Here is a 14,930-nt window from a genome sequence, read left to right on the forward strand (position 1 = left end):
AATTTCAATAGCATATACATAGTATAAAGTACTATGTATGTGAATATTTAAAGTTGCTGCAGAATGGAGACTGTATATCTTTACCATTTTTCAGTAATACTTCAATGATCATGTGTTAATACTTAACATATGAAATATTTTAATTAGTCATACATGGAAAAGCTGGGCACCCATGTCACAGAAAGTTCTTTCGGACAGTACTGTAGTTCTGGGCTCTGCTAGGTGCAAAGTTAGTGTACATTCTTAGTTTCTCAGTTCTCAAGGTCTCATGTTCCCTTTTACTTAAAGCTAAATACCGTGCTCATTTGAGCAAGAAAAACATGAAACAAAATAGTGGAAGCATTATAGGGGCTTCAAACTGAATCACAGTGTTTCACCATGCAGCGTAGAGGTTCATGGTGTAATAATATTACATTTGTGTACACCTTTTCTAACTCTTTATACGCAGTTGCCCCCTAAAGCCCAAAAAGCATTATTGCAGGGCTTCACAAATTAAAGATCACAGTTAGAAGGTAAACTAGCTTTAAAAAAATAAAAGAAGTCATATTAATAAGTCAACTCAAATATGTGATGAGACAACCTCTTTCAAAGTATTTACATTTATTCAAGAGGAACTGCAAAGAGGTAAATACAGTACAATATAGTGTCAACCTGGTGCATCACATTTTAGGCACTTGGCATAAAAAAATAAAATTCTCACATCCTAATAAACCAACAATCTGTGTGACATGAGCATTAAACATCAAACAGTGAATTTTTATTTTTTGCCTCAGAATAAAAATTATTTGGTTACTGTCATATTGGCATGTGAAAGTGAAGGTCATGCTTTTTGCTTGCTGATGGCATAGTACACTGGTAGTGTTAGGTAGGGTCACTTGAGGTCAGCAAAAGGAGAGCATTAAAATAGACAGTAAGGTTTTAAATTATGCACAGAAATAAAAAATAAAAAAATCAAAAGTTAACCAACTATGGTTTAAAAGCAGTGATAAATTGACTTTGTTCACTGCTTTGATCTGTAACAGTGATTGTCCTGTCACAAAACTGAAGGGCAGACGTTCCATGATTTGTGCAGTGAAGTACAATAAGTCAGATAAGAATGGTCTATGACTCAGTATGCTTTAAAAAAAATCAATGAAGTTGATACACCAAGTTACAAATAAAGCAAGTGTAACAAGCTTAAGAAAATAATCAGAATCCACCATTGTGGTCATGAGATTGAAATATTACACTTATCCTAACAAAATCATGGTTTTGTGTAACTTCTCAAAGTGCTAGCTTTTAATGCACTTGATATCATAAATGCTGGCAGCTGTGAGGTAAAGCTGAACCTGTTGTTCAGAAGTTGACCATTGTACTGTGAATGGCTGGAAGGAAGATTTGCATAAGTCATTAACCCCATAGACAGGCTGACAGTTTAGAGTGGAGATTCTCACTAGTGGTGATACTAAGCCAGGTGTAGATTAATCATTTACATTTAACTATTCCGCAGGTTTGAGTCTAGGAGTGGAGTACACAAAAATCAAACGTGGTGATCCATGAAAATACCCTGCATTATTGACATCTGCCAATAAACAACCTCAGATTTAAAGACTACCTAATACCTCCATTTCGATTTCCGGGATGAAGTACTTTAAAATACTCAAAACAATATAAAATCTCACTGATTTTAAACACAGAGAACAACTGCTTGGTAGAAACTTTGAGGCAGATCTAGGCACTCAAGTATCAGAGAGTATGAGAACAACAGTTAGTGTTTGGTTGGGCTTTTGAGGTTTGGTAGCTTGCATCTCAACATGCTCCATTTCGTTTCCTCTTCTATAATGCACATAATTGCTTTGCAGCTTCCCCACCTTCACTCAAAGGAAAACAGTGGAAGAAAAGTACAAATGCTAAAACCAGATAATATGCTGAATCCAGTCTGTACAACTTTATGGAAATGTTTCAAACTAAGGTGAAATTTATTATTGCTACTAAAATGACACTGGGTCAATTCTGGTATGTTCAGAGGAAATACAAATGCACCAGTAAAACAACATGAAAAATGCCTAAATTAAAAATACAGTGCATGGGTGAACTCACTGCTCTAAAGACATAGTTTCCACAGGAACCCAATATCAGTTTCTATATCAGTTTGTACAATTCTTCATACAATACCAAATACCTACAGGTATGCTTGCACACTGAACATTTACTGGATACAACACTAAAAAGGGACATGTTTACAATTAAGGTAAAATTAGAACAACTGAAAGGTAAATTAAAAGTTATATGACCTCTAGAAAGGGGTGATGTTTGCAGCCAACTTAAACAAATTAAACTGTAAATGACACATCTTCAAACATAGTTGCTGAGCTAATATAAAGGACCTCTTTATAAACTGGACTGTTCATTTAAAGATTATGAAATTACCTGAGAAATTTGTTAAATGACTGCATTGAAATAGGTCTATCACAGACAGCACCTTCTTTTTATACCAGTGATCTTTTTGCGTGCACCATAAACATACAGTGTGTCCAGTTTTCACAGTTCCATTCTGTACATACACAAGGATTTAGACTTAAATATACATGGGTTAAAACTATTTACATATAAATTGGTTTCAGGTACCAAACTCTATTACACTATAGCCGTTAAACTCTTCTGGAGGAATATCTATGGAAAAATAATAGACAGCTTAATTGTATCTAATTGGACTATTCATAAAAAGAAAAAGAAATGATCCTTTATCGGTCTCATTTCTCTTTTAGAGGACGGCTTTTAACCCAATCCAAGGGTTATGTGGGTACATTAAAACAGCTTATTCCAGTCTCTTGTTGCCTCCATGAGATGCCGTTGTCCATGGCCAATCCACTCCTCTTGATTGTTAAATACCCGGCCACAAAACCAACAATTAAACGTAGGCATGTGCTCTGAACCTGTGGTGGAGGATAACCTCACTACCTCATATTTGTTCCTGCTTGTCTTCTTTAACTTCAGTTTTAAGATGAATCTTTCTCTGACATTGCACCCCAAGGGCTGGACTCTTGAATCCACGCTGATAGAGGAACTATTCTGCTTTGACAACATACCCTCTGGACCAAGAAGGCTCCACTCAGAGAGGGCCTTGACCGTGTTCTGAGACAATGAAACTTTGACAACTTCATTTTTGTACCTGTTCACCGACTTCATTATGTTTGCCACTTGAGGAATGTCAGCATCTGGATGGTTCAGCACCACCACTGGCTGGTTTCGACGGGGGCACTTGATCTGCTGGAGTGGACTAAAGGGAGAGAGCCTAAGAGTCTTCTCAACATGCTTTGCCACAGGCTCCCACAGTGAGGCAACCTCTTTGTCAGCAGCTGCCTTACTTGAGTTTCTCCTTGTCTTTGGAGAGGTCTCAAAAGATTCTTCAAACAGAGACCTTCTCCTTCTCTTCCGTTGGCTTCTGGGACGAGTGTGCATGGGGATCTGCAGTGACTTTTGTATCACTAAGCTATCACTACCCCTGTTTTTAATGTCAGTGCTTGATTGAGGCAAAATATTCTTAAGCTTTGTTGGGATGATTTTATGAGAGGTGTCATGAGGAGTATTGGAGGTTTTCAGTCCTGCAGACAGACTGGTGAAAGATCTACTTGGAGACATAAGAAAGTAAGGTGACTGCAGAGAACCTGCGGCTACGTAAATCGGTTTTTTGGCTGAAGGATATGGAGCAGTGGAGAGGAACCGGGTGCCATTGGGACTTCTAACAATCTTGAGGAAAACCCTGCTTTTGCCTCCTTCATTTGGCTGGCTGCCCTGGCTTGCTCCCTTCTCATCTGAGCCATTTAACAGTATCCCTGACTTAGCTGGAGAGATATATCTAACCAAGTATGCTTGCCGCCCTGTTTGCAATGGAGCTGCCTTATCAGCCGAGTTTACAGGCATAGCCAATAGTGGGCGGGTGGTGAGCACAGTCTTGGAGTTCAAACCAGTTGATTCGTTACTTACTGGTGCAACAGGAAGTGGTCTTTGAACTAAATAGCATGTTGGTTGTGCATTTGTCTGTTCTCCAGTGGGTGACTTTACAGCACTTGATAAGAGAAGAGGCCCTTTCAGGGAAGAGGCATTGACAAAGTATCTGCCTCCACTGCTGCTCACTGCTTGCAGAAAAGATGAATGGCCTTTGCCTTCTCCACTTGAACCTTGTGTCGACATTCCTATTCTGCCTCCATTTAGTGTAAGAGATAACCCTGTACCTTTGCTGGGTCTTTCAATTCCTGGCTTCACATATGACACATTAACTTTTGAAGCACAGGACTTTGTAATTAGCTTGAACCCTGGAGCACTTTTTATTTGGACTGGCATAGCATATGGAGTCTCTGTAGTCTGAAGGAACATCTGCTGCTTTCCCTCTGGTGTCTGTAGGATCCTAAGTGTTGTTTTAGTAGGTCTGACAGTGTCCTGCATTGAAGCTGTGGATACCAGTCTGTCTTTCTCAAGCTGCTGGCTGATGATGGCATCCGAGTGCTTTTCAAGTATTTTGCCTAAAACAGCTGCATTACTCAAAGCTGCAGTGCCCTTCTCAGCCACAGGAGACAAACCTTGCTCTCCATTTCCCCCTGACTCTGACAAACATGCTTCTCCTTTCTCAGTTTCTTGCAACACTGGAATGGACAGGGCATCATCCACAGTAGCTATGCACTCATCAACCTCTATATCACTATCTGACACTCTTTCTAGTGCTTTCTTTCCACTTGCAAAAACTAGATCATCACCACTTCCACTACCATCTCCTCCACTTCCTACATATTCTTCAGACTCTGCAGCCACAAGTGGGGGCGAAGCAGGCAGCGTTAAGCTCCAGTCTGGAGCCAGCTTGAGCTCACCAAAATCTTCACACTCATCTTCCTCCAAGTCCTCTGGAGAGCCTTCATCAGCTTCCAGTGAATCAGGGGAACTGCCAAAAGACTCTTTAGAATAATTGTGAAAACTAAAGACCTCCTGACTTGGGGAATTTTGCAAAAGTGTCTCAACTTCTGTGCTACAATCTTTGGCATTAGGGGACTCGCCTGAACATATTTTATGATGCGAGCTTGTATCTGACAGAGCTTCTCCATTTGGTGATATATTACAGAACTCATTATTCACAGCTATATTATCCAAAGCCAGGTCCTTGCTTGGAGGGGTATCACTGGGCAGTATAGGGCCCTTGATTGAATTGGACAGAGAACTCTTTCCATCTGATAAGTTAGACAAAGGGGTCATAATTTCAGTATTCTTAGACAATGAAGTCTTACTTACATCAACACTAGGGGACTGCTTCTCATCATCTACTAAAATGGAAGGTGCACTGATTTTTACAGGAGATCTAGGTGAAGCCTGCTCTATAATTCTCTCATATGCGCTACAAAATTCAATGGACTTAACACTACATCGTTCATTATCCTCTGAATGATCCATCTGGCTAAGGAACTCAGATGAGACAGTGGGGATTGTGCCCTCATCTGCAATGCAATTAGAGGCCAATGCAGATGGCAGGGCATGGCATTCTGATATTGAAACTGATGCTATGTTAGAAACTACCTCAGGGGATGTGGGCTCATCATCTTTTGATTCTGATGGTGATGCATCTTCCACATCCAAATCTACTGCTGTAGTGGATTTAGCAAATGATTTTGAAAAAGCTGGTTTTGCCATGGGAACGTCTGTGTGAGAGATCTCCGTTTCAGTTACATCTGGGTCTCTGGGAGCTGAATGAGTTGATTTGGACTTTGTGGCAGTTGGAGGAGAGGGAGAAAGCTCCTCATCTGGTTTTGATGATATCCTACATAGAGTGTTGTTGTTATTGGAAAACATATACTCTCCAGTCATATTGGACTCCAAGTCTACACAAGGTGGTGAGGCTGATGGAGGGGTAACCAATGTGCTAGACTTCATAAGAGCTTCGTCGCCAACCTGGTTTGTGTCTATATTAGCTCTGTCCATGTTTGTTTCATGCTCATCTAACAAAGGTGACTGGTCTCTAGTGAAATTATCATTATCCTGACCCTCTACTTTTATTGAGGCAGTGAAACCTTTCTTTATCCCAGAATCAAGACTAAGGAGGGACTTTGATTTCTGGGATAGTGTGGAGCAGGGAGAGCTAGATGTTTTTTCATCCTCCCCTGTGACATCAGCGGTTGACATTTCATTTTTTGTAGAGTGATCCTGTTTTGTTGGTATGACTTTTAAAACTAAATGTTTTTTACCATCTACCATCTTAAAGCCCATTACTTTGGTGGTACAGTTTGGGGGAATTGAGATTTTATTTTTGACCATGAGAACTGTCAATCCATTGCTGTTGCTTGGGTGTAGAATTCCAGACCCTGGGCTGAGTTCATTCTCTTGTATCTTTGCCTGTGTTGGTGTAACTGGCAAAGAACACTGTGGTTCACTCTTGAGTGAACCTTTACTCCACTTGTTACTTTCTTTTTTCACACCAACAGCTCGTTCAAGATACTGCTGTGTTTCCTCCAGTGTTTTTTCTGGATTAAACAAACTACCATTTTGGTCAAGCAGACCTACTCCAGGAAGAGAGTTCAGCTTCGTCATCCACTGTGATTCCCTGGATCCTCCAGCAGGAGGGCTCTTTTTAAGCAGCAGTTTCAGTCCAGGAGAATTAGCTCCAGTGTTGTCCTCTATTGCCCTCCATCTGCTTGTTCTTTCCATTTCATCTCCATGAGCAACAGCCAGGTGCTTATTTAGATACTCCCTTCGTGCAGCACCATAGCCACAAAATTGACAAGTGAAAGGAAAAGTCCCAGAATGGACTTTCCCGTGTGTGGGACTGAGTGGTGGACACTTTATGCATTTATGGCTGCCCTCATTGTGGTGATGAATGTGCTGAACAAATGTACCTGCATCTCTTGTGGAAAAGTCACACTTCTTACAGCGAAACAGTCCATTACAGCTGTGGCACATAATAAAATGCCTGGTGAGGAACAGTAAGGAGTATTGGACTCCATCATTGCAGATCTCACACGTGACCAATGTGTCGCGATGTCCAATGCGATGTCGCTGGAGAGACGAGAACTCATTGGTGACAAACGTGCAAAGATCACAAGGATACGTTGGAAGTGTTCCCTTGTGAGCTCCTTGAAAATGTTTTAGCAAGTCATTGGGGCTGTAAGTGGTATCACCTTTGCATTCAGAACAGCAAAAACTCAGTATTTTTCCAGAAAAAATAGCACCCTGTTGCATTTTACATGGTGATTTTTCAGATGACTTGCTTTCTGTGTGAGAATTATCAGTACCTGACTCCCCAGACAGTGTGTCATCTTGGTCACAATGGTCATTATATGCTGTCTCTGTTGTCTGATTTGCAAGCTCTTTTGAAAGAGGGCATGTATGGACCATGGAGACATCTTTCTCAGCATCCTTGTTCTGGTCATGGCTTTCTGGTGGGTCATCTAGATTGGCCTCCATATTTTATTATAAAGGTTCCTGTAAAATAGAGGAAACCTATAAGACCATTAAGCCTTATCTGTAATAACACAAATAAAAACTGGGAAAAATTTAGACAAAGCCACACACTGCCAACTGACCAACAGTTCTATAGAATGTTGTTTTTTGTTTTTTTTTTGTTGTTTTTAACATGCAAATTTAAAAAAAAAAACATCCAAATAAAAATAAAACCAAACATTTAAAAACCAAAAACTGTAATCGTGTTTGACTTCAATATAAGCATACTGCATTCCAATAAAAAGATGCATTCAATTTATTACACTTTAATATCAAATGATACATGATTCTAATTACATCACCATAGCTCATGCTGTTTTTTTTTCCATTATCCTGGTGAGTCACTCCAACCCCAAGCAATAACATTTTTTTTTTTTTACATTTAGCTTCCCATGCCCTGGGTCTGAGAAAATGTGTGTGTGTGTGTGTGTGTGTGTGTACTTAAGTCTATACAATCAGGATTCCAATGTAATACACGATTAATGTAACTGTATTCAGATTTATAAACATGTTAATCAAAACAATCATACAGGCTCATGTTTTTCTATTCCCCACTACCATATGAATGTACACACCACCTACTTTATTAGAAATATTTATTTAGTGGAAACACCTTGTGTAAAGTCAGAAACTATAGCATATTTGTTTCTTTGCAGAGACATCCTTTAGGCTAACTTCATCAATAGTCAATTTCTAAATCACAGCACTACTGCTGGTTGGATATTTTTAGGTGACAGACCACTTTTGTTCAAACAGTGACACTAACATGTTTAAAAACTCCAGAAACACTGCTATGTCTGATACACTCATACAGTGTAACACAGACTGCCATATCAGTGCCAATGTGTTAAGAATGGTCCACCACCAACATAAAACTTTGTAACTATGATGTACCTATAAGATTGTAGCCAGATGCTGGTGTAAGTGTTTCTAATAAAGGAATACAGATATATTGTGATGATTGCAGTTGAGCTCATACTGTGATAAATGCCATTATTTTTTTTTTTGAGGGTGGGGGTATTTTTTTATTGTCCTAATTAAAATAATAGTTTACATTTCCAAATGGCCTTAGTAATACATATCGATTTTTTACTTTATAGTGTGTTTTCACAAACAGTGCACAACATTATATACATAAATTATAATTATAGGCATGGTTCAGTACAAGGCATTTTAAAACAAAACTCTCTGCAAATTGTTCATGTCTTCAATTATGACTACAGATTATAGATGAAATTTTACAGAAAGTGCCTTAAACATTGTGCAAAATGTACAGAAACAAGGTCACAAACTACTAACAATACCTAATCTTAAAACAATGCTATTTTAGACATAAAAATATATTTGGGAACAGAATTGGTTCTCTTTGTACATACAGTATGATTGATCTAAAGATTTAAAAGAAAAACCACCCAGACATGGGGACAAAACTCAGTCACTCTAACACAGCGACTGAAATGTTTAGCAACTTTAAGCAGGTATATATGCAAAGTGAAAATTAACTGCCTTGGAAGGAGTAAAGATGATTTATTGCATAGCCTATTTAACTGACAACATGCAAAAGTAAATTTTCCCTGCATGTATATATCTCTAACCTAAATAAATGAACATGCATCACAAAACAGATGTCAGAACATATTGATAAATTTACCCCACCCCTTCATACACACCAAGTAAAAGCAGACTTGGTGCTGATGCAAATTCATCAACCTTTAAAGACATCCAAACAGATTATCAGTAGCAAAGAGCATAATATATCTGAGAAGGTATTCCACCTGACTAAACTATTCATGTGAAAACTTTCCTAACGCCTGCTGCCGATAACCTTTGGATCTGCTATTATTTGAGAGCAAACCTCGGAAGTGCATGGTCTACATGAGTCTATGTAGGCAAATTTGAACTAACCCGCGATGCCTAACCGAATGTTAGCTCATGCATGTCCCTGGAAATCAAGTTTTGGCGACTCTTCGTCCATAGTGGGCATGATGCGCTTGCTGCTGACTCCTTTCTACTAAGAGAAGCATAGGCAGCTTGTATTTATGGAAACGATTAATGGACATGGTTTCTAATAAGCAACACCTAAGGCATCTGCTTTCACTACAGTACTGGCTATCCGACTCCATCTGACTTGACAATCATCAACTTTGAGCAGCGCGGACATAGGAACAAACATCGCGGACAGAGGAAGTGCCGTGACTATAGTCCAAACAGCTTGGCTAGCTTCTCGTCCACGTATGCACGGCGACTACAACGCCTGGCACGGCCTGCGGACATGTTGCACGGAGTGATTTTTCCACAACCCAGTTATTTAGCTAAAATCAACAAAACATACAGCGAGTCGCCCCCACCCACGCAAGACCCACCAAACGACTAGAATAGCACGCAAACCGCCGAGAGCGTGGATACCTTTAAACAAGTGTCGTACGCTACCGCAAGACATCGCAAAACCCATAGTTTCGCACAAGCGTTTCAAATGTGCTCAGTTGAGATAAATTTACCTTTCTTTTCTGTTTAGACTGGCAAGGCAGTGACGGCGGCCATGACAGCTCCATCCGGGTAACGCTCCGTCCCCTCTGTGCGTGTGAATAGTGAAGCAGGAACTCTGGGCGGATGAATATGGCGCCGCACCTGAGAGCCTCATTAGCTCCTCTTCCACAAACTCTTTATCTTTCCACCCGCACCCAAGTAAAGCAGCTAAAAACGCACTCCGGTTGAGTAGTGAAGGATTCCCGGGGCGGGGAGGGCCTTTAAATGGACTCTGTGCAGTTTATTGAATGAATAAATAAATAAATAAATAAATAAATAAATAAATAGCAGGCTTGTGGCGCTTATAACGACAGTATAAGGCAGCCGACAAAAACGCTGAACGGCAGAGTTTAGAGCCGCCATGTCTGTCTCTTGACCAGAGCGCCATTTTATATGGCCATTCACCAACTCATGCAGCGTTATTTCACTTTAGGACACAACATTAATCCCTCAAAGCTTGCAGATGTTCATGTGTGATCAGCCGAGTTCCACCATCTAGCTGATTTAGTGACTCTACAAAAAAACATGGAAAACAGTAAATACACAAATACCATTATATAGATAATTAACACATTTACAACAAATATTCTGAATATGCAAGCTAATGTATTCTATTAAACAAAAACTATAATAATGAATTATTTTTAGCTTCTTTGCCAGAAGTCTTCATAAAGAGTATGGTAAAAGATTTAGATTATGTGATTTTCTCCTTATTTAGACCTATTTATGTGTTTGTTTATTTACTGTGTCTTTGTGTGTTTGCATTCAAAACATGACATTTATCTACCCAACAAATTCCAACAAAGGTTATTTGTTAAGGTTATTTGTTAAGGATGCTTTTCTGAGACAACTCAATCATTTTTGTAAATCTCTTGGGTAAGAGTGTAAAACCGACATAAATGTAGATTAAATGTAAATGTAGGGGGTTTCTTTCTTCCTTTTTATTTTTTACTAGTGACTGATCTTTTTCAAGACTGCTATTGTGTTATGTTCTCTGGTATATAGGAAATTGTCAAAAGTAGGTCACAATACTGAATTTCACAAAATGATTAATAAATCTTCTATGCATTATTTAAGAGGTTGTAATTAACTTTGCTATTGTCCTAACAATCTTGACTAGAATTCAGCCTAACATTTGATGTGGGGGTAGATATATCAAACTCATTGCATATGAATGTTGTTTAACTGTATGGCCATTAACAGCTTCTCAGCTGACTGTGATAGACTATTAATCATCCATCAAGAGACCTCATTAATCAAAGCTATTTGCACAAGTTAAGATGATGGCATTTATAACAATTTATTTATGTCATCTCTGTTTGAAGAAACAAATCCTCATATTGGCCTATATATTTACATGTTTTCTGTACATCTTTAATCCTAAGTATTTAATGAGTACATTTACATTAAAACTACATAAAATGTATCATGAATTAGGCTGTTTTCTTTGTAAATAATATCTGAATCTAAATGTTGCAAATAACCAATGGTTGTGTCAATCTATATATACCGATTATTGTTATTACAATTGTTACTGTATAATCTACAATAACAAATATTTAGATACTTCACTTTTGAGTTACTTGTATTTCTGCCTGAATGATTCCTACAATAATAATAAAGACTTCGTTACATTTATTTTGTTTAAACAACCAAGATGATTGATAAAAAAATGTGACCCTCTCAAATTATCCTACCTCTTTAAAAGGTGTTCCAAATCTGTTAAAATAAGGTTTTCACTTACAATTCAGTAGATGCTGTTCACAACATATCACAACAAAATTCTGTTTTGACAGAAATATTATAGTGTGCATTATCATGCTGCTGCTATTTGCTTTAGATCTTATATTTATATATGTAATAATTATTACTGTTATCGGTATTGTTATTGTTGTAATTAGCATTATTTTATATTAGAGAATTTATTTTATGTATAATAAGGGATCTTATTTTATTCTTGGTTGAGCTTAGGGCATGTAATTGTACTATGCACCTTTGCATATGACTTAATGACAATAAAGTGAATCTTGAATCTTGACTCTAATAATACCACTGAACATAAGTGGTATGTGCTATTTTTCTTCCATAGGGCCTGGATGGCTTGCAGTCACTGAAAGAGCAATGAATTCTATGCAGTGCATTCCACAGCAGACTGGTCAGGGCATCTCTTTGTATGTGATCTAAAACTCAAGGAGATTGGGTCATGCGACATGACAATTATCCAAAATATAGGAGGAAATTAGCAGGAACAAGAGTAAATCAAGAAGTAAAACGTGTAAATCACCAAGAAATGCTGTATTTTCAATTAACTAAGTCCCAACCCACTGAAACACTGTTGTTTGATCTGAAGCAATATAACTACATGCTATATCAATTAGAAAAGGTTTAGGAGGGATAGCAGACCTGTATGCTGTACATGCTGTATGACTGATCAGCATGCACTTAAATAAATTTTGTTTTGTTAAAAGTTATACAGGCGGTAACACCAGTTACTGGATGTATGTTTACATACCTTTTCTAACAATATCCTTGATTATTTAAACATTAAACTGTACATATGTGGTACTATAACATTTCCTGTTGTATTTTTAGTTTTATAGGACATAACTAACAATGCAACATTAGAACGTAAATATTAATAATATCACATTGCAGGTACCATTCATACAGAAATCCAGAAAGGGTTCATAATTTTTTTCTTGAAACTGTTTAATAACACAGCAGTCTATGTGAGAATTTTGTTAGAAAACAGGCTTCTGCTCATGCACAGTGATTAAAATTGTTGACTTTTCAATTTGCCAGTTTTAATGTAATAATGGGGAACATGCTGTAGTTAACTGTTTATAAAACAGAAAATTGGCTTTTATATATGTTTTAAAATGTTGAGGATAAATATTATAGTCCTTATTATGAAAACTTGCTGTTTCCAAGTTGTTTTGATAATTGTCTCAACATGTTGAGTCCTCAGTGTGTTTGAAGTACAGAACAAAGGAGTTTGTTGATGTCAGTTATGAATATAAATTAGGTGTGAATTGGGGCGTGGTAGTGTAAAATGCTTAGCTGATGTGCATCATTTGAGATTACAGAACTAAAACCTTGAGAAGTGGATAACTCCACCCACCTTTGGACTAAGGGATTCTAGAATAAATACTGCCAGCTTTTAGTCCTGAGACAGAATCCCAAGGGGCAGAGTTCCTCTTCCCTGGCTAATCAAGGCCAATCAAAAATCACTTTATACCTGTAAGCTGATCTGATATTCAGGTCACTTTCATTCAAGAATGTGGACTAACAGCACTGGTGGTAAGTATATATATATATATATATATATATATATATATATATATATATATATATATATATGTGTGTGTGTGTGTGTGTGTGTGTGTGTGTGTGTGTGTGTGTGTGTGTGTGTGTGTGTGTGTGTGTGTGTGTGTCCTAAAATGCAACATATGTACATATTCATATACATTTTATATACATACATACATACACATATATTCATGCAAATAAGATTGATATGGAGGTAATGTTTAGCAGTAATCAACTTACACATACCTTTACATTTTGCATGTCTGTCACTGTATTTATACTTGCAACAAAGAATTATATTTCTTACATTCTATTAAAATTTTATTTCTTTCCCCACAGCTCAAGATGGAGTATCACAGGCCAGTAAAATTCCAGGTCGGAGGAAGAGAACGAGCTTCACTAAGGAGCACTTGGAACTCCTCCGAGTGGCTTTTAGTGTAGATCCATATCCTGGTATTAATGTCAGAGAAAGTTTATCTCAAGCCACTGGCCTCCCAGAGTCACGCATCCAGGTATGTGACCAAACAAATGTTGAAATGCCTAGACATCTTTATTGGTTGTGTTTTTTCATGTAATGTTATTTTACAACTTAATTTAACTTTTTTTTTTTGTCTTTTGTGCCAAATAGGTGTGGTTCCAGAATAAGAGGGCAAGAACCCTGAAGAACAGGACCATTCGAGCCTCACCTCAACCAGAAGGGGCTTCTTCTTTGGCCAGTCCCTTCTTGCTCCCTGACATGGTCATTATGAAGGAGAGTGGGCCATTTAACATCACCCAACCTGAGATGAAAGACGTCGCTGAACAAGATTGCTTCTTCACTGACGCGTCTCCTCCAAGTTTCAGCTTCAGTGTTTACTGCAGCACTCCATCTGCAAGGCCCCGAGTAGACAGACTGATGGGCACCAGCTCTAGCCCTTCCCCACTTCCGTCTGATTCGGATGCCACTCCAGTTGGCTGGGGCTCTGTGAGAATCAAAGCCCAGCCATCGCCGGAGCCTCTGTGGAGTTCGCAGCTACAGGGCAGTGGAAACACCAGTAGGAATGGCAGCCAAGTTTTCCTGTACCCACCACCCCCTTACCCTCATGGCAGTGTTAGGTATGTTAGTTGCCTGAATTCAGCATCCACCTCCCCTGGCTCTCCTGATTCTGCATTTTGGGACATGGGTATGGAGAACTCCTCTCTGTGTACGTTCTATTCTCAGCATAGTAGTCTGTGGGATGAACCATCCCAAGAGGAGTCTTCAGCCCCACTGCCTAATCTGTCTTCCCAGTGCCTGAAGGAAGTCCTTGGAGAGATAGAGCCAGGCTGGTGGAACATCAATGGACAGATGGACCTTTAATAGTTTGTAATTACTCACAAACCTTTGAGCGCCATTATGTTGCATTGAGTAATTTATATTATTTATCTTACTTATTTGGTTATGTTATGATACAGGCATGGTGCATGTTGCACAGCAATATCAAGAATCAATATTGCAAGTTATTTCCTTTAGCCTATTTATTTAATTTGAAGAATCGTTCATAATTTACTTCATGCTGCAAGATTCTGTTGATTCTTGTATCAGTATTTAAGACTATTCAGCCTTTATTTATAATTTATTTATTTATTTAATTATACTGTAGAAGTACAGGATGGGA

The 14,930-nt window shown here is 38.4% G+C and overlaps 2 protein-coding genes across 2 annotated transcripts; one reads left to right on the plus strand and one right to left on the minus strand.

Moving 5' to 3' along the window:
- Nucleotides 1-583: 583 nt before the first annotated feature.
- On the minus strand, nucleotides 584-11,422 carry si:ch211-214e3.5 (zinc finger protein 518A). The gene is made up of 2 exons (XM_027020649.3): nucleotides 9,957-11,422; nucleotides 584-7,440 (listed from the first exon to the last, which is right to left on the minus strand). Exon 2 carries the CDS (start codon nucleotides 7,420-7,422, stop codon nucleotides 2,788-2,790), a length of 4,635 nt encoding a protein of 1,544 aa, XP_026876450.2. The 5' UTR covers nucleotides 7,423-7,440; nucleotides 9,957-11,422; the 3' UTR covers nucleotides 584-2,787.
- Nucleotides 11,423-13,262: 1,840 nt separating this feature from the next.
- mxtx2 (mix-type homeobox gene 2) lies at nucleotides 13,263-14,632 on the plus strand. Its single transcript, XM_027020626.2, has 3 exons — nucleotides 13,263-13,284; nucleotides 13,633-13,805; nucleotides 13,922-14,632. Exons 1-3 carry the CDS (start codon nucleotides 13,263-13,265, stop codon nucleotides 14,630-14,632), a joined length of 906 nt encoding a protein of 301 aa, XP_026876427.2.
- The last annotated feature ends 298 nt before the right edge of the window (nucleotides 14,633-14,930 follow it).

The sequence above is a fragment of the Electrophorus electricus genome, chromosome 15, assembly GCF_041902795.1.
Source record: "Electrophorus electricus isolate QZ-2024a chromosome 15, ASM4190279v1, whole genome shotgun sequence".
Taxonomy (NCBI): domain Eukaryota; kingdom Metazoa; phylum Chordata; class Actinopteri; order Gymnotiformes; family Gymnotidae; genus Electrophorus; species Electrophorus electricus.